We start from the raw sequence: 18,814 nt of genomic DNA on the forward strand, positions 1-18,814 counted from the left end.
AATATAGGAAAGGGATAGGTTTACACACTGGGGACGTCCGGTTGGATACAACACCACCGGGCTATCAAGTTTGCCATGAAGGAGTGCCACTACAGAGCTGCGAATATGTTGAGAGATTGCAGACCCTGGGATGAAGAAGACCGAAACATATCTGAAGGTAAATGCATTTGTGACGACACTCCTTTTAGGGATATGTGCTGATATTGTGAAATGAGGTACGACAATGAAGATTATGCATATTGCTCAGGGTCTGAAAGCGCAGACGAAATCATCGAAAATAGCTTTGTAAGCGACGATCTGGCAGAACCAGTACAGCAGGGTGTCGATGCTGACTATCCAATAACGGTGTCACAACCCAGACGCCACGGAAGACCGTTTCAGTTTCTCGAACCACGGTATGGAGTATTTCATGGACTTGGCGGCGATCGAATAGCAACATGATCCGATGGAAGGTGTGACAACTGATGCTGGCCCTTAGCCTTGCATAGGTGACTTGATCTCGGCGGTAGAGAACCTGAAGTAGAAAGCGTCCGCCACTGCAAAGATGGGTCCAGATCTTTGAGCCGGCGTGAGTTGCAGCGACAGAAGATACCGTGACTTCAAAGCAGGTCACGCCAGGGGCAACACTACAAAGGGTGGATGGTAGTGTGGATGGCTCAGGTGACTGGCTCGAGGCCTATGTGGATTTCGGCGTGTATGACATGCATGAGGTCGAAGTTCGGTTGACGGAGTATCGTTCGTACATTGTCACTTGTTTCGTTGGCCATCATCTCTTCACCGTACGATTCAAGACTCGTCGTGTTCATTAGCCACAGGATAGGCATGTCGAGAAGCCGTAACCAAGTGTGACAGGTGGTAGCGAGTCATTGGATGAGCAGAACGGACAAATTATTAGAGGAAGTAGTACCAGCAAGGGCGTAGCGACTATTTCTAACGTCTTTCAAAGGCAGGGGTGCGCTTGAGGTGCAATCTTGTAAAAGTCGGTACTACCGCTTTGGTGTTGTCGAAAACGCATATGCGCTGCATCGGCTCCGTGACGTACCAAGATGGCGGTGGGTCTGGATCTGACCACCCGGCATGATGGTGGAGCGAGGAGTTGGTCCCTCAGGGGGCCGAGAACCACTATAGGGCAAAGTTTCATAATATATTGCACGGCCGGGTTGTTTCTCCACCACTCGCCAGGTACCCTTGCGTCTGGAGGCACGGCCTTCCTGACCGGTTTTTATAAAGTCTTCTGGGCTGGACCTGTGCTATTGACGGGAAATCTTGGCCATCTCCTCAAAACGGGAGATTATCATCCGGGGCACATCAGCCGAAGATCGTCGGTACTTGGCACCAAGTTCGTCCTATATTCGCTACTCAGCCCTCCGCCTTACTCCTCATAAACCCGGTATATCGACTCTGATTGAGCCGGTTCCTGCTGTGTCACCTTTCATTCCTTCTCAGCCGAGATAAGCTCTTCACCCCAAGATCTACACACATAGCCTATTAGCAAGATGCGGTCCATGAACCTCGTCGCCGGCCTCACGGCCCTCCTCAGCTGCCTGGCCACGGCAGCCCCCGCGCCCGGGACCCAGCAGCTCGAGGCGCGCGCCGGCTCCCTGACGCAGGTGCAGGATTTTGGCAAGAACCCGTCGGGCATCAAGATGTTCACGTACGTCCCGGCCAAGCTGGCGGCCAAGCCGCCGGTGGTGCTGGTGCTGCACGCGTGCGCGTGGACGGCGAGCTCCTTCTTCGGGTCGACCAAGTACGGCCAGCTGGCGGAGCAGCACGGCTTCGTGCTCGTCTTCGGCCAGACACCCAAGGACGGCGACTGCTGGGACGTCTCGTCGGACCAGACGCTCACGCACGACGGCGGCGGCGACAGCACGGGCCTCGCCAACATGGTCAAGTACGCGCTGCAGAAGTACAACGGCGACGCCAGCCGGGTCTACGTGACGGGCGAGTCGTCGGGCGCCATGATGACGCAGGTCATGGCCGCCGTCTACCCCGACATGTTCGCGGCCGCCTCCGAGTTCAGCGGCGAGCCGGCGGGCTGCTTCCGCACCGGCTCGGTGCGCGGCTGGAACAGCCAGTGCGCCGGCGGCCAGGTCAACAAGTCGCCGGCGGACTGGGCGGCTCAGGTGCACAAGATGTACCCCGGCTACACTGGGACCTATCCCAAGATGCTGGTCTGGCACGGCGACGTGGACAAGACGCTCAACATCAACAGCTTCAACGAGTCCATCAAGGAGTGGTCTGGCATCTTCGGCTACTCGGGCACCGCCAAGCAGACCATGGAGAACACGCCGGGCGCCCGTCTGACCAAGTACATCTACGGCGACCGTCTCCAGGGCATCTGGGGTCACGGTTTTGGCCACGTCGTCCCGACGAACGAGACGGAGGCGCTGACTTGGTTTGGAATCTTGTGTAAGTCCCATATTCAATGTGAAAAGACCCCAATTAGTACACGCTCTGACTGACCACCGAATGCAGAAACTTGGAATTCAGCTTAAACCAATGCCATTATGTGCATCGATGGCTTCCAAGAGCGAACACCAGGTGGTTCTTGAATCTGCCAGCTCTTGAGACTCGGCTCGCATTGCCTATTCTTATTGTAAATACTTGCGCGTGGAATATATAAAGACATATAGCAATGAAGGTGTAAATATTAAACATTTGGATCGTATAAAACATCATATGATTGGCTTGAAATGAGATGCGGATTTGCCATTGAAAGATGGCATTTTTGCGAAACTTGGTTCTACTTGGCCCAATCCCGAAGATCCGTTCTTGTAAATCCGTGTTATCCCCTCGGCGGCGAAAGCGCAGCTCCCACTAGAATATCCCGTCTTGTTGGAATAACGGTTTGGACTTTGAATTCACTGGTTGCAGGTGAATAATCCAATTGGATAGAATGGCTTGTCAATCATTTACGGAAAGCAACGTACGAAAAGCAGCGCTTTCGCCATCAATGAGATACTCAATAGCACTCGGCGATTGAGGCGATTGATGAGGAGCAACCGATGCCTGAGAGATGCGCTACTGGGAGTTGCGACGAACCAATGTCGGTAGCTTCGGGGACGAGTGTGCGGCTCAGCGAGGGTGCTGTGTAGTGTAGTGTAGCACAAGCACAGCATTGATCAATTCGATCCCACGTCAATCCAGTAAATCCATCCACCATAATTCGGGATTCAGGTGATGCTTCGACAAGCGAACCCCCACCCGTCGTCGCAGTGTCGCACCAGGCCCGGAACAACATGCCTCTAGGTACTGCTCTAAGCCCAACCAGGGGAACATGGTCCGATGCCATCCCACGCTGCCACGCTCGTGGGCTGGCACCTGTCGAGCGGTCGCTTCTGGGCTTCGAAAATGCCCAGTCGAGGGGGGCCAGAACAAGGAGCCGGGGCGCTGGAAACAATGAATTCGCGACAGCGGCTTTTGTTGGGTGCGGAGAAGGCCCAGGCATGGCCATGATTGGTGGGATGGGTATCTCCGCTTAGCTCCTTGAACTTGAAACCGGTGCAATTAGCCGCGACCAGCAGGAACTCCCGGCCCAGGTACACGGGTCCCTCCTGTCGGCACTAGAGCGCCCTGCGTCAACATCGAAGAGGAAGCCCTGCATGATGATGATGCCTACATCCAGAACAGCAATGTAGGCGACATTGCGTCCCCGCTTCCGACTGACTCGCCCGCTGCACGTTATGCTTGTTCGCTCCAACGGGGAAACCATCTCTCTGTCGTGTCTCTCGAGGTACCATACTTGGCACGTCAGATGGATGAGCGACAAGGATGCTGGGGATTCCGGCAGGGGTGCCAACAGATCACCTTGATCACGTCCCACTGCAACTACTACCGACGTATCCCGGGTCGACCTGCAGTGGAAACGCTCCTGAGCCCCCGGTCCACGAACGCATCCATCCAGATGCGACCAGGTAAAATGAAACATGGCGGCCCTGTGCAGAGCAGGCCCAAGAAGGTGATATATAACATGCCGCCGCACTCGCCAAGCTCGGGTTTTGTTGGCCCTTCTTCATACCACTCTCTGTTTATATTTTTGACCAATAACATTCGGCGCGCCTTGCCATACCATTCCTTCCCTATTACATTCGTTTCTGTAGATCTTTCCAGGAGAAGACCCTTATACACCACCCTCTTATCTTTGAACCCATTCTTGAAGAACCCCTCACCGACACCATGAAGTTCCAAGCCTCCAACGCCGGCCTGGTCGCCGCCATTCTCTCCGCCGCCTTCGTCGACGCCGCCCCGGCCAACGAGAACTGCGTCACGCGCGCCCAGAGCTGCCCTCTGCCCTCCACCTACAAGTGGACCTCCACCGGGCCCCTCGCCCAGCCCAAGGCCGGCCTGGCCGCCCTCAAGGACTTCACCATGGTCCCCTACAACGGCAAGCACCTCGTCTACGCCTCCACCCACGACACCGGCACGGGCTACGGCTCCATGGCCTTCGCCCCTTCGGCGACTTCAAGGAGATGGCCACCGCCGCCCAGAACACCATGAGCGGCGGCGCCGCCATCGCCCCCACCATCTTCTACTTCGCCCCCAAGAAGACCTGGGTCCTCGCCCACCAGTGGGGCCCGACTGCCTTCAGCTACCGCACCAGCAGCGACCCTACCAACGCCAACGGCTGGTCCCAGCCCAAGCCGCTCTTCAGCGGCAAGATCGCCGACAGCGGCACCGGCGCCATCGACCAGACCGTCATCGGCGACAACAAGAACATGTACCTGTTCTTCTGCGGTGACAACGGCAAGATCTACCGCGCCAGCATGCCCCTCGGCAACTTCCCCGGCGACTTCGGCACCGCCTCCACCATCATCATGAGCGACACGCCCCAGAAGGTCTTCGAGGCCGTCCAGGTCTACACCGTCGCCGGCCAGAACCAGTACCTCATGATCCTCGAGGCCCAGGGCGCCAACGGCCGCTACTTCCGCTCCTTCACCTCGCCCACCCTCGACGGCAAGTGGACCGAGCAGGCCGGCTCCGAGGCCGCCCCCTTCGCCGGCAAGGCCAACAGCGGCGCCACCTGGACCAACGACATCAGCCACGGCGACCTCGTCCGCAGCAACGCCGACCAGACCTTCACCATCGACCCCTGCAACCTCCAGCTGCTCTACCAAGGCCGTGACCCCAAGGCCGGCGGCAACTACGACCTCCTGCCTTACCGCCCCGGTCTGCTCACCCTGTCCAAGTAAACAAACAGTTGTTTCTTCGACTTGTAGTGGCAGTGATGGGTAGCTTCGCACGCTTGGATGCGAAGGCATTGTTTGGATGAACGAATGGACACGAGCCATGTTCGCACTTGGAATGACAGTAGCGGAGGACGCCGTACTGTGATACCGCTTTTTGTATATTTATCTGCTTCTCCTGTAAATATGGACTTAGACGTGGCACAAAATAAGATATCCTACCTGGATCAATCCCTTTGTCTCGCCCCCTAATGACGTGAAAGTGAATCTGCTCTAGTCGATGAAGTAGAATAACTCGCACGATATCTACAGGACGAGCGATTGAAGGACACACCAGATGAACCATGCAAACAAACAGCTAGTCTTCCACGGTTGTAGTAACGGCCACGAACTCGGGTTGGTATTCTTTTAGTGTTTGTTCGAGTGCCGATGTGTTTGGCTATTCCATCCGTGTGTTATTATTATGCGACTGTTGGCAGTTTGTAAAGCCATGTCTTGTCAATGTCGCTTCTGATGCATATATGTATGTATAGAGGTGACATTGAGTGGCTACCCACATCTCCGTAAGTACAGTTCACGAACACATGTACATGCGACAGGTCGCTTTTCCTCACATTCAGCCGTCGCCGTTCTCTCAGATTATGTCTATGTACTGTGCTGTATGGTCTGGAATATCGTCGCGGTCGACGATCAAACCATCGCTGATACACGGACCAACCAGCTGATATCTCGCATTCCTTGGTGTGTTCGAACCTGGGCTGTTCCCACCCGAGACGGGCCTGAGAACGAAGGCTGTCGTTGAACCAGGCAATGCCCATATCTCGTCGTTGGGCTCGGCATTGCCTCGACATTTCCCGAGCAGCCCTTCACTGGTGCGGAACAGCCGTCCGTTCTCGCCCCGGAACCCTCTCTGTCTGTATTGAAACAGCAACAGCACTTTGGCATGATAAAGCGGCAGTGCCTCCAGTTTGATCCCCTGCAGCTGCGTTTGAAGATCCGCGACGACTTCCTCGGTCATTGTCGCCGAATCGCGGAGGGCCTCGCGGCTGAGTTGAAGGAGTCGAACCGATGGGCCTACATCGGAGCCTTCTAGCTCATGAAGAGCTTCGTCCAGTGGAAGGTCGGCAGGGGTGCCTCGCCCTCCACCTTCCTTCAGAGACGTCTTGTAGAACGGGCCTGTCAGCAGCCGCAGGAACGGTAGGATATCTGGCTTGGGCTTGGCTTCGGCGCCGACACCAAGAAGTTGGCAAAGCATTTCAGTGGCCCGCTGTTCGAACACTTGCCGGCCTGCTTCCTGGTGTATAGAGCCTAGCTCATCTACTATATCGTCTGAAGTGAGGCCACGGGGAAGAGTTGCAATGATGTGGTTCCCCAAATACCGACTTTTGGTTGTGAGGGCGTGGAGCTCACTTGAAGGCCGTATTAAAGGGGATTCACAGAGATAATGGACATCTCGGAGAACTGGAAGCTTCACGGGACTGCTAAAGTTCAGTACCCATGATGCCAGACCATGTTCGTTCTTCCGGCCTATACCCACTGCTGCACCGAGTAGGCTGGCCGACTTGTCCTTTTGAAGCATGGCCTTGGTGGCGGAAGCATACAGCTCTGGGATTGAGAGCCCATAGTCGACGGGCACCCGTGCTTGATCCTCCGGGGATAACAGACCGCGAAGTCCATAGATGTAGTCGTGCGCGTTGCTTGTGTTTCTGTGGCTTGCCAGCTGGGCAGTCCGAGCCAGAGCCAGCGGTGGCTGCCTGCCGGGTCGAAGGGACCACAGCTCGTCTCGTAGCATGCATACCTCGCGAGCGCGGTTGATGCCGCTGCTGACACCCGGGGGCAGTTTCACAACAACCACAGAGGAAGTTTCCTTCGGTTTTAAGCCCCCCCTCGCCCCAATTCGTTAGGGGCATCGTGCCCCCGTCCCGCCAGTTCAGAAGGGCCGAGTCCAGAGAGAGGAGCGGAATACGATGCTGGCCAAAGAGGCAAACGGGGTCCTTGCGAGACAATGCCACCTCCTGCATCACCCACACCCGCGTCCAGTATTCGTGCGTGGCGAGCCAGGTCAGCATAGCCTTGGCCATGTCCCCGTCCTTCTGGTAGTTCGCACCCAGCTTCTTCGCCTCCAGACTCTCCATCAGCCGCACCGCGTCCGAGACATGCGTCACGCCGAGCCGCGACAGGCGCGACCGGTGCAGCACGAGATGGTGCCAGAACAGCCGCCAGATGCCGCGGACGAGCCGCTTCAGCCGGCCGACGTGCCGGTCCGCGATGGGACTCGGCGACCACCGGCCGTTGGCCCAGTCCGCGCCGTCGTCGGGCTGGCCCAGCGAGATCCACGTCTGGCGGCCCTGGCGGTAGACCTGGCCCATCAGGGCCACCTGCCGGCTCTTCTCGCCCTCGTTGGACTGGTCGATGCAGAGGGCGTCGGCCCACAGCGTGACGGTCTTGCGCGCATGCCGGACGCCGCGTAGGGCATCGAGCAGGTTGGCGGAGACTCGCACGAGTTGGTCATTGACGTAGATCGTCGACGTGTCCTGGGCATTCCCCCAATTGTACGACAGGGTGTCGTACTTTGGTCGCCTGTCTAGAGAGACAGTCTCCAATTGGCAAGAGACGTCGTCCTGCCGTTGGCCTGGGCTGATGCGGATGAGACGGATTTCATTTCGGGTATGGTCCAGGTCTTGATAGATGCTTGATGTGGATACGCCACGATGTCGCCATGCCCGCGGGGAACGTCGATAAAAGAAACGGCATGATCGCGACTGATATGCGAAACCAATATGGAATGGATTAGGCTTCATAGCAAGGGATCGGTTCAATAATGGCATGGCCTCTCACAGCCATTGCCGAGCTGACCGACAGGACTTTTGGTTGGCCCAAGGACTGGTGTTCAAATAGTAAGCAGTTAGTTCGTCGCTCTCGAGATGCAGCTGGCTAAAAACAACTTAGTCCCCCCAACCTGGCCACGTCCAAAGGCATCATCATCACCATCGATATTCCGGCCATTTCGCGTATGGCTTTTCTTCTGCCCGCAGTTTAGTTTCTCGCCGTTGTTTTATTCTTGCGAGGACAGGTATAACAAACTCTGGGGAAATCCTCTTTCTGCGTGCTCTTCTTTCTGTCGCTTTGATCTAGACAGACCTAGACGGGAAAGGGGCGCTACAATGTCGGCACTCTGTTATACCCCGTCTTCGGCCATGATTTTCGATCTCTGAGGTGAGTAGTTCTCGATCGACAATACACACACAACACATGGGCCCTTATTCTGTAGACGCAGCAGCATTCACTCACACCATCCACTGGATCATCATTTCTCTCCTGCAATAGTCACTGATGCTTGATAACTCCTTCCATTCAGTTCATGCCGATTTATGAGCGATCTTCTGTTTCTCGCTTGTGTCGCCAGTGATCACCCGTGTAGGTCGACAACCCAGCCCGGGCCCGATGGAAAGAGTAGGGGGCACATGGCCATGTCTCCCACCCGCATATGTCTCAAGACGGCACCTGCGGAGCTGAGACGTGCATTCTACTGATGGATCCTGAGGAGCTTATCCAGGGGCCGCACCCCACCCACAGTGGCCTGATGCTGTCGTCGACGATCCCACCACCGAAAATTGGATAAGCCCACCATTCGGACCTCGGGCCACCATCCTGCCAACGCTTTTATAACCCATCATAAGCTCATCACTATCATGAACCTGATTCAAGGGGTTTCGGTCTTGTGGTTTAGTGGTATAATTCTCGCTTAGGGTTCACCCTGATGCTTCATGCGAGAGGTCCCGGGTTCGATCCCCGGCAAGACCCCTACAAATTTATCTTTTTGACTTTCTCACAGTCTTGATGATGTCGTGAAAAGAATAAGAGTCCCTTTTTGCATCAGAACTCTGGTTGCTCCAAGAACTGATGTTGCGAACCCAGCTGCATCGGTCTTCACAAGTGGTTTGCATAAAGCCGAACTGCACATCGCTTATGAGGCTGTGGACTTTCACAAACAGCCATTCCTTGACACAGCGCATCACGGCCTGTAACTCTTGTGTCCGGATTTTGACGCAATGCTCGTATTAAGGGGCGTCTCCCAAGAAGAACATATGTATGGATAAGTACTTTCCCTCTCAGAAACGCCCTCTGCCTCTACCTCGTCCGGCTGGAGGCGCATCTGGCAGCCTCTCTCCTCTCCTCCACTCGCCCATAGGCACGCCACCACGTCCGAATTCATCAGGGCCTCCTGGGCCGCCTCCTCTTCCGCGGCTTCTCCCCGGACGTCCGCCGCCTCCAAACCCGTTCTCCCTATCTCTGTGGCCCCCTGGGCCGCCTCCGATCCCAGAGAATCGATCACGTACTCTGCCCGCCTCCCCGGCCCCGGCGCCGCGTCCCATCCTCGCACTGCTGGCTGGCGCCACGCTCCCATCGCCAAGCGGCGGCAGGATGGCCACCGAAATGTAGTCCCCAACGACAAAGCGCGCATCTGCAAGCGTCTTCTCTGCGTCCGAGGTCGAATCGATTTGCTTGACGCATTCGGCGTCATCTGGGTCTAGGCCTGGCCCGCCATCCCCAATGACGAGACTGCCGAGGTCCTTGACCATGAACCGCGCGCCCCCGCCACTGGATGGCTGGTAGGCAGAAGGGCCGCCGCCATTGCCGCTACGCGTGTCGGGGAAGATCAGACGGAAGGCCAGACGGGTGCCGATGGCGGGTTCCGGTAGTAATAACGAAGGAGCCGAGGCCAGGTGATGCGCTAGCTCGAGGAGTGTGCAGTCATTCCAAGTATGGACAGTGAGGTGTGGCGGAAGGTGGTGCGCAGAGAATTCGTCGGGTCTGCGTTTTGAGGAGACATGTTGAGTTAGCATTGCTTTCCTGAATAGACTCGCAATGGGAATATGCTTACCTGTGAAATGCGCCGGTGCGGTAGAACAGCTGCAACGCGAATGGAGGCTTGTCGCGATGGTCCATCTTGGTTTCTGTATACAAGTCGCCGGGGGGCTGCTTCCTCTGCTGCCAAAGGGAAAAAGAACGTATCGCTTCAAGTCATCATGGACGTAGAAACAAGTATTCCCAAGCGTGCCCCAGGGGTCCGCGGTACTACCAGACGTATGAGGTTGGGAAATGGAAGAACAGCGCGAGGGACAGGTACAATTCGGGATTCGAGAGCTGATACTATGTTGGGATCAATTGGAGCTACTAATTGCTGCTGGAGCCGGTCGGTTGCGAGCTGTCATTGTCCCACTCTCGCTGGAAACCTTAATCGATTAGCGCTGAGGCTCTGGCCGAATGCCAGTAAAGAGGCCTAAATCAGCCAACTGATTGACCTATCTCCGGTAAACGCCTTAGCAGGCACCCCACGCAAATGTTCTAGAAGGTCGGGTTCAACTTGATCTTGTTCAACTTCTGGACCAACAAATCAACAAATCAACCAAATAATACGACCACTACAATACTTAATCCAAGAGCCCGATTCACAACTACACTTGGCTGATACAGAAAATTGTACACATCCAGTTGCCCAGCATGGATTTCGCCTCGCTCATGTCCAAGGAAATCGCGAAGGCCAAGGCCCCAGCCGCCGAAGAGAAATCCAAGAAATACATAAGGCGGTCCGAAGCCGAAGCCCAACGCGAGGCCGCCTACCTCGCCGAACAGAAAGCCCTGGAAGAAAAGCGCGCCCTCAAAGCCGCCGAGAAGCGCAAGCGCGAGGAGGACGCCGCCGAAGAAGCCCTCGTCCAGACGGAGAAGCGACGCAAGCTCGAGGAGGAGACGAGGCGGCGGCGCGAGGAGGCCACTGCCGAGGAGGAACGCCAACGCAGGAAACGCCTGGGGCTCCCCGAGCTGCGGAAAGAGGACAGCAGTGAGGCGACGGACGCGCCCGAGGACGGCACGGAGGACATTCCCGACGACGAGCTGGTGACCAAGCTGCGGGAGCTGGGCGAGCCGGCCACGCTGTTCGCCGAGACGCATCGGGGCCAGCTGCGGCGGTACCGCAAGCTGACGACCGTCATAACCCGGGGCCCAATCCCGACAACCCTACAGCTGGTGGACGAGAAGGACATGCGCATCACGGACGGTAACATCCCGACCGACAAAGAGGCCCGCCAATACCTGTTCCGGCAGCTAGCGTCATACTTCACCATGGTGCTGCGCGAGTGGGAGGCCGCGCTAGCGCGCGAGGAGCGGCGCGATACGTTCGAGAGCAAGGCGGCCATCAGCGCCATGACGCAGAGCCGCGACAACATGGTGCCGCTGTTCCGGCGCTTCGAGAAGAACGAGCTCGAGGACGACGTGCTCAAGCCCGTCATCGAGATCGTTCAGGCCGCCCAGGAGCGCCGCTACGTCGACGCCAACGACGGCTACCTGCGCCTCAGCATCGGCAAGGCGGCCTGGCCCATCGGTGTCACCATGGTGGGTATTCACGAGCGTAGTGCCCGGGAGAAGCTACACAACGGCGAGAGGGGTCATGTTATGGGCGACGAAGTTACGCGAAAGTTTCTACAGAGTATCAAGCGGTGTTTGACCTTTGCACAGGTCAGGTGGCCGCCAGAGGATGTGCGGCAGTTGATGGGTTAGACCATGAGGGACAGCCCCTTATATATATCATGATTCTGCCATATGCTGGCCTTGGAAAACACTCCAAAAATGGTGATTTGGCTCGATTCGTGTCTCGAAACGGCCCAAAATTGACGGTCGAAAGGTTGTCGGGTGAACCCTCTTCACATATCAGAATGTTTGCAGATCTGCTTGTTCAATGCCAGTCGGCTTCTGCCCCTTGGTGTGAGCCCCTAATATGTACAGTGTCTTCCCCTGTAGACTGAGCTTCCCAGTATTCGTAGTCCCGGCTCCTCCGACTCTAGTACTCAGAGATCACATCACCCCTCCGCTTCGCTCGGAGATCCCATCGGCCCTGTGAGATTATGTCGTTGGTCAGATATCCGTGGGTAGACTTCTTTCCGCCTCGATTGAAGCGACCGGGCTGGTTCGAAAAGACTTACGTCGGTCTGGTATGCCAAGACACCAAAGAGGGCGGGCACAACCATGGCGTAGATGAAGGTCAGGCGGGCGGTACGGGGGTTAAAGCGGAAGTACTTGTGACGGTTCGTGGTCATGTCTGGAGCCGCAAGTTAGCACTCTCCCACAACCTGCCAAGATGGCGCCCATTTTCTGCATCCGTACGGGTCGTCGTAGGCGTCAATTGGTTCGGGGGATGGGTGAGAACGTACTCCCCAGCTTTTGGATGGCCGGGTCCATCGACATCTCTGTGAAGGCGCTTTGTTAGCTTGTCTGTTCGCACGTCAATTGGGGATCATAGGTATTGTTTTCGTACTGTAGTGCTTGAGGCCAGCCATCTTGACGAACTTGGATTGATCGTCTTGCACTGGGTGTGGTGTTATGCGGTTTCGTGAACTGTGACGACTTCGTTGCGAGGTTTCGCAGCGCTGCTCGGGTTGAAGCTTGGTGGTTCGCAGGGCGCTCGGATCAACGCTCAGCCTCGGGCGGGCATGAGCCACACAGTTGGTTGCCAGTGGCGCAGTTTCTCAGCCAGCCAGCTCAGGTACCGCTACGGAGTACAAGTTACCTCATCCTGTAAGACGGGGCAAATCCCATCTGCGAAGACCTGCGGTTTCCCCACCCGATCTGATCATGGATGGAACATGCGACGACGTGAATAACTAATCTGATCTGATGCACGCCCCAGGATGCGTCACGGATTCCCTCGGCGAGCAGGCAAGCAGGCGACTGAGAGTTTCCCAACCCCGCCGCCCCTGCTTTGAATTCGTAGTGATCGGCGTGTACATCTACATCATGGACAAAAACAGAGTAAACAGGTGCGGCCGGAGCTTCCGCTTGCCTAGCTAGATGCAGATATCTGCCGAGGCTTGTTTTGTAAGTTAGTAGTTTCGGTGGGTCGCTCCTGCGAATCTTCGTACGATCTGCTGAGTTCTTCCTCTGCTTGCTCACTTATTACGCCTTGGGTATTATAGAAGCGCCTACGGCCTTTCTAGCATCATCTGACCTCCAAGTCTCTGTAACATCACTTCTCTTTTTCCTCTCTGCAAACCACAGCATCTGTAGAGCTTCCTTGTCAAGTTGGAACCACATTGTCTAGTCTGTAGCTTATACGGGACAACATCAACATCATGGCACAGCCCAAGATCAAGCTTTACTGGTAATTGTTCACTACGTACTCATTGTTAGGAAAAGGAACTGACACTCGGCAGGCTCGAGAAGTCCAGAGCCCAGAGCATCCTCTGGCTGCTGGAAGAGCTCAAGCTGGACTACGAGCTCGAGCTTTTCCATCGCAACAAGGAGACCATGCTTGCGCCTCCCGAGCTGAAGCAGATTCACGCCTTGGGCAAGTCGCCCGTCATCACCATCACGCCGTCGGATGCCGCCACCACTGGCGCCAAGCCCGTCGTGATCGCAGAGACGGGCTTCATCACGCAATACCTCTGCGAGCACTTTGCCCAGCCGGGCAGCAAGGTCAGCGCGCTCATGCCGGCACGCTACCGCGAGGGCCAGGAGGGCAAGGCCGGCGGCGAGACGGAGCAGTGGATGCGCTGGCAGTACTTCCTGCACTACACCGAAGGCAGCCTGATGCCCGTGCTGATCATGGCCATGGTGCTGGGCAACCTCAAAGGGCCCCAAGGTGCCGTTCCTCGTGCGGCCCCTGACCACCATGATCGCGAACCAGATCTTCTCCGCATTCATCTTCCCCAATGCCAAGACCCACCTTGGCTTCCTCGAGGAGCAGATCACAACCTCCGGGGGTGACTACATGTGCGGTACCCAGCTCAGCGCTGCGGACATTGTGCTCGCATTTGGTCTCGTTACGGGCAAGGACCAATTCAGCACGTTTGGCAAATGGGAGCAATCGCCGGAGAAGCAGTACCCCAAGCTGTGGGCTTGGATGGACCGGATGGAGAAGGAGCCCGGCTACCAGAAGTCGGTGGCGAAGATCAAGGAAATCGATAGCAGCTACGGAATCAAATTCCCCTAGAAGTGGGAAAGACCCGGGGTTCGGCCGGCACGCGATCGTCGTCTACACGGGATGAGCCATGGAGTCGTATACGTCATGAAATAACCTGAGCGATGGAATCGCAAGAGGACTTGTAATAACCACGCTGCAAATTACGCACCTTTCTAATACCAAGTTTATATCACGATTCAGTAAATACTCCCATGAGCGAGTGCTGTTTGCTCTTCATCCTAGCCGGCGTCGTAAGCGCGGTGTGAATTTTCGTCGTGCTCATGTACAAGGGTATATGCAGGGAACCATTAGCTCCTTCTTGTTTGGGATGTGACATGCAAGAATGTCGAGCGATGCCGTACGTCAGCCTGTTACATATTTGTCGGGGTTCCTCACATACTAAAGAAATACAGTTGTCACTTCGGTTCAGTCTCTGTTGACACATTTTGAACTCGCACCAGGGGAGACATTGTTATAGGCACGGCTAGTTTTGCGTCTGATCTGTTATTCTGAAATTACCGGTTTGGCAATTTATGTTCTGGTCAATTAACCAAGAACCGATGCGCCTGAAACGGTTCGAACGAGACTAAAGGAGCAGCGAAGTCATGGCAACCAAGAATGAAGACGGCCTGTCTATGTCACCGCCGCCATACGAGGCAGAGGCTTATGCACATCATCGTCAGCCGCGCTTCAGACGCAGATTGCACAAACCCTGCTCGGTCCCGGTACTGCTTGCTCTGACTCTCACTTTCGGTATCACATATCTCTATGTGTTGCTTCAAAGGGGTACGCTTCTCAATCGCACACCAACCAAGGGGTCGGCCTCATCGTCAACAACCATCAAGTTCGAGGCGGCCTTGAAGGCATGTGCTGCCCGTTATGTTCGGCCAGCCGAGCCCATGCCGGAGATCAGGGAGACGAACTCGAGATGGAACGCGATCCGAGGGCAAGGCGAGACGGTCGTCCTGCGCAATGCGACCCTCTTCGACGGTGAATCTTTCGTCTCGGGCCCTGTCGATATCAGGTTCTCCAAGGGCCTCATCACCTCGGTCACGCCGGCATCCAATGCGGAGTCTAGGATAATGGGGGTCAGAGAATTTGACCTTCGGGGCAGATATGTGACACCCGGTTTGGTGGACATGCACTCGCATCACACGACCGGGTCGTGGCCAGGGACGTCAATCAGCGAAGATAATAACGGTACGTCTTACTGTCAAGTTAACCACAGATAAAGATCGAACTCGCAGAGAGTTGAAAACTAAATACAATCAGAAATCAACTCCATGTTCGGGACCCTTACACCATTTTTGAGGATAATCGACTCCATGAAGGCATACGAGAAATCCACCGAGATCATCGCTTCGGGAGGAATCACCACCAGCCTGATCCTTCCCGGCTCGGCCAACACCATGGGCGGAGAGGGGACCGTGATCAAGAACGTTCTCAAGTCGGGCGACTCGGGCGAGTACGTGGTCGAGGAGATGCTGCTGGAGCGTGGCCTCCCGACGGAGGACCGGCACCGGTACATGAAGTTCGCCTGCGGCGAGAACCCCAAGCACTCGTACGGCCACGAGCGCTTCGGGCTGGCCTACATCCTGCGCCGTCACTTGAGCCGCGCCAAGCAGCTGATGGACAAGCAGGATGCGTGGTGTGAGTCGGCGGCTCAGCTTCGGAAGGGGCCGCGGCGGCAGAGCAGACCCGGTTCATGGAGCAGGCGGGGGATTACCCCGAGGAGCTGGAGCTCGAGTCCACCATCGGTCTCATGCGCGGCCGCATCGCGATGCACAACCACTGCTATGAGCCGGAGGACATGGAGACCATGCTCCGGGTCACGCGGGACTTCGGCGTACGGGTTCGCGCGTTCCACCACGCCATCGAGGCGTGGCAAGTCCCCGAGATGTTAAAGGAGTACGGAGAGTGAGTTTCAAGCTGCACGCTCGGATGGGATCCGTACTGACGGGTCGATCGATACCAGTAACATCACGATTGCAACGTTTGCGGAGATCTCGTTATACAAGCAGGAGGCGTACTATCCGAACCTGTACGCTGGTGCGATACTCGATAGGCACGGAGTTCCTGTTGCGTATAAGTCGGTATGGCGCAATTCTGGCTGCTTCCCTGATACAGCCCATCTCAGCTAACCTCGAGCAGGACCATTTCTTCGAGAGTACAAACGCGAAATATGTCTTGTATGTTCGCAACTGCACCCCTGCATATCTGGGATCTTACGCTCACAGCCACACAGGTCGCAAGCAGCCATCGGCCACGCATTTCACCTCCCAGCCGAGAAGGCCCTACAGGCCGTGACTTCAATTCCGGCAAAGGCGATCGATGTAGCGCACCGGGTTGGTTACTTGCGGAAAGGGTATGATGCTGACATAGTTGTTGTAAGTCCAATACCTGATATCCATCATGCAAGCAAAGAGCCGGTCCCAGACAGAGCCACTAGTAAGCTGCCAGATCTAGTATCAGGGAGAGATTCGGTCTAGCATACATGAACACGGGTGATAGCAATCCTGACATTAGCTGCAGTGGGACTCCCATCCATTATCCATCGGCGCCACTCCGCAGCAGGTCTTCATCGATGGTGTTGCCACACTCAAGTCCGAGGACGTTGAGAAAGCTACTGGGTCGTATTTGGAGGCGCATGTAGCCCCGTTGGCCCCTGTGGACGTCCCGAAGATGCGTGTGAGGAAGTCGGAGACGGAAGCCAAGGACTTCTGTACTTCGGCAAAGAAGAAAAGCCGAAGCTTCGTCATCCAAGGCATCCGGAAGTCCTTCCTGGACAACTACCCCCAACTATCCAATGGCATTCCACCATCCGGGATGTCTGATAATCTTACGTTGGTCATCGACAAGGGCCAGATCTCATGTCTTGGCACCCACGACGCCTGCAGAACAGCCGTGGCCTCAGTCGCCACTACTAACGACCGTCCCATGCATGTGCAGCTGCAGAACGGCTATTTGCTTCCTGGCCTAACGGCGCTGACTGACTTGATCGGCCTCAAGGAGATCGCCACGCAAGCGTCGACTGGAAACGGGGCCGCGTCGGTTAAGGAGGTGCGGGATCCAGCCTCCATCGACCACGCCAAGTATGGCGCCTACCTCGACGGTAAGGGGTTCGCCCGTGCGCGCATTGGAGGCGTCACGCGCGTGGTTACGCCACCCGAGCTGGGCTCGGACGGCATGCTGCAGGGCGTGTCGGTCGGCCTTAAGACCAGTGGCACGCAGACCATTCTAGACGGTGGGGTCTTCCGGGACAACGTGGGATTGCATGTAGTCATCGGGGACAAGAACAAGGCCAAGGGGAGCGTTAGCCAGGCCATACAGACGCTCCGGGGCATCTTGCTGGAGAACAAGGGGAAAGCCAACGAAAGCGTGTACGGGATGGTGGCGGACGGGCAGATGCCGCTCCTTGTGTCAGTGGTAAATTTGGTACGTCCTCCCCCCGAGCGTTTCCAACCTGGAGCAAACGAACACCAGGAAAGCCTTTTGGCTCTAATGATTGTCTTCACATCATGTAGGCGGCTACTCAACAGATCATCGCCATCAAGAGGGATTTCCCAGGCGTCAACATGGTTCTCAACGGCGGACACGCAGCGCCTTTGGTAAGCACATGCAGGATTATTGCCCCTAGCTTCCAATGACGACAAATAGCTCCTTTAAAAGTGAGAACCTGACTAACCATGTCATTGTGTCTTGTGCAGGTCGCCAACGAACTAGCCGACGCCGGGATCCCCGTCATCCTTTCGGCCACACGACCAGGCTTCGCGACCTGGGAGGGCAAAGACTACCTCGTAGGGCCGCCCCTGACACGCAGCCCCGCCAGCGTATTGAGCGAGGCAGGCGTCCTCTACGCCGTTGCCGTGAAAGGAGATCGTATGCATTTTGGGTTTTTATCAACTGTTCTCGGGTGTAATTCCCATTTCATACGCCATTTGCTCCTAAACAAAACCACCCCCAACACCGCAACGACTCTAGCGGTGCCATCAGGGCCCAGCTCTAGGAAATCTCGCTGACTCGAGCAAAAACAGTACCCCAAGGCGACTCCCGGATCCAGAGCCTGGCGCTCGAGGCGGCCTGGGCGGCCAAGTACGCCCGCATCAGCGAGCACGAGGCCGTCCGGCTGGTCTCCAGGAACGCCGAGGCGATTCTGGGGCTGGAACCAAGCAAGGACGTGGTGCTGTGGGAGAACAACCCGCTGCAGTTTGGCGCCTCGGTAGTCTTGTCCTTAGAGGAGAACAAAGAGGGCAAGTTGGCGGTGGCGACGTGCTGGCCCGATGATGCTGCGGATGACTCCATCTGATGTGGCTCGTATACGAGCTTGGGTGGGCATTTCGCAACGTCCTGCCGAGCTTGAAGACTCGCCTCAATATCTTGAGATATTGGTCACAGAGCAAGTCAGACTGATTTGTCCATTTACAAAAAGCTATATTTGGTCTCAGGACCCGTCGACTACTAAATATCACCAATCCTGATATGGAGAAAGTTGCAATCACAGTTTATTCTATTAGACGAGAATTGGTGAAATTCGTGTTTCAAGTGCCACATGACATGGCAAAACTTCATATTACTAGATGTATTCATGCTCCATGTCGTGAAGCCCGACACGCGGGCCGGACCAATGGAGTTCAAGTGCCGAGTGCCAACTGGCCAAAGTCTTCGTGAATCGATT

The 18,814-nt window shown here is 56.1% G+C and overlaps 8 protein-coding genes across 8 annotated transcripts; 5 read left to right on the forward strand and 3 right to left on the reverse strand.

Annotated features, from left to right (window-relative positions):
- Nucleotides 1–1,496: 1,496 nt before the first annotated feature.
- On the forward strand, nucleotides 1,497–2,552 carry PG997_012789 (acetylxylan esterase A; the record flags this gene model as incomplete). Its single annotated transcript, XM_066817103.1, has 2 exons — nucleotides 1,497–2,409; nucleotides 2,542–2,552. The coding sequence occupies 2 exons, from the start codon at nucleotides 1,497–1,499 to the stop codon at nucleotides 2,550–2,552; spliced, it is 924 nt and encodes a 307-aa protein (XP_066662795.1).
- Nucleotides 2,553–4,176: 1,624 nt separating this feature from the next.
- On the forward strand, nucleotides 4,177–5,189 carry PG997_012790 (alpha-L-arabinofuranosidase axhA; the record flags this gene model as incomplete). The annotated part of the gene is made up of 2 exons (XM_066817104.1): nucleotides 4,177–4,440; nucleotides 4,467–5,189. The coding sequence occupies 2 exons, from the start codon at nucleotides 4,177–4,179 to the stop codon at nucleotides 5,187–5,189; spliced, it is 987 nt and encodes a 328-aa protein (XP_066662796.1).
- Nucleotides 5,190–5,817: 628 nt separating this feature from the next.
- Nucleotides 5,818–8,011, reverse strand: PG997_012791 (uncharacterized protein; the record flags this gene model as incomplete). The annotated part of the gene is made up of 2 exons (XM_066817105.1): nucleotides 5,818–7,006; nucleotides 7,212–8,011. 2 exons carry the CDS (start codon nucleotides 8,009–8,011, stop codon nucleotides 5,818–5,820), a joined length of 1,989 nt encoding a protein of 662 aa, XP_066662797.1.
- Nucleotides 8,012–9,295: 1,284 nt separating this feature from the next.
- Nucleotides 9,296–10,133, reverse strand: PG997_012792 (Sin3 associated polypeptide p18-domain-containing protein; the record flags this gene model as incomplete). Its single annotated transcript, XM_066817106.1, has 2 exons — nucleotides 9,296–9,998; nucleotides 10,069–10,133. The coding sequence occupies 2 exons, from the start codon at nucleotides 10,131–10,133 to the stop codon at nucleotides 9,296–9,298; spliced, it is 768 nt and encodes a 255-aa protein (XP_066662798.1).
- A 555-nt stretch (nucleotides 10,134–10,688) lies between these two features.
- PG997_012793 (potassium channel regulatory factor) lies at nucleotides 10,689–11,741 on the forward strand (the record flags this gene model as incomplete). The annotated part of the gene is made up of 1 exon (XM_066817107.1): nucleotides 10,689–11,741. The coding sequence occupies one exon, from the start codon at nucleotides 10,689–10,691 to the stop codon at nucleotides 11,739–11,741; it is 1,053 nt and encodes a 350-aa protein (XP_066662799.1).
- A 280-nt stretch (nucleotides 11,742–12,021) lies between these two features.
- Nucleotides 12,022–12,517, reverse strand: PG997_012794 (uncharacterized protein; the record flags this gene model as incomplete). The annotated part of the gene is made up of 4 exons (XM_066817108.1): nucleotides 12,022–12,075; nucleotides 12,164–12,279; nucleotides 12,392–12,427; nucleotides 12,496–12,517. The coding sequence occupies 4 exons, from the start codon at nucleotides 12,515–12,517 to the stop codon at nucleotides 12,022–12,024; spliced, it is 228 nt and encodes a 75-aa protein (XP_066662800.1).
- A 792-nt stretch (nucleotides 12,518–13,309) lies between these two features.
- PG997_012795 (uncharacterized protein) lies at nucleotides 13,310–14,169 on the forward strand (the record flags this gene model as incomplete). Its single annotated transcript, XM_066817109.1, is given in 3 exon segments — nucleotides 13,310–13,338; nucleotides 13,391–13,790; nucleotides 13,810–14,169. 3 exon segments carry the CDS (start codon nucleotides 13,310–13,312, stop codon nucleotides 14,167–14,169), a joined length of 789 nt encoding a protein of 262 aa, XP_066662801.1.
- A 575-nt stretch (nucleotides 14,170–14,744) lies between these two features.
- PG997_012796 (uncharacterized protein) lies at nucleotides 14,745–18,445 on the forward strand (the record flags this gene model as incomplete). Its single annotated transcript, XM_066817110.1, has 10 exons — nucleotides 14,745–15,339; nucleotides 15,412–15,789; nucleotides 15,816–16,056; nucleotides 16,115–16,232; nucleotides 16,291–16,328; nucleotides 16,385–16,526; nucleotides 16,672–17,574; nucleotides 17,664–17,747; nucleotides 17,847–18,018; nucleotides 18,174–18,445. 10 exons carry the CDS (start codon nucleotides 14,745–14,747, stop codon nucleotides 18,443–18,445), a joined length of 2,943 nt encoding a protein of 980 aa, XP_066662802.1.
- Nucleotides 18,446–18,814: the final 369 nt, after the last annotated feature.

This window comes from Apiospora hydei, assembly GCF_038363865.1.
Source record: "Apiospora hydei strain CBS 114990 chromosome Unknown utg000009l_segment0_segment0, whole genome shotgun sequence".
NCBI classification, from domain to species: domain Eukaryota; kingdom Fungi; phylum Ascomycota; class Sordariomycetes; order Amphisphaeriales; family Apiosporaceae; genus Apiospora; species Apiospora hydei.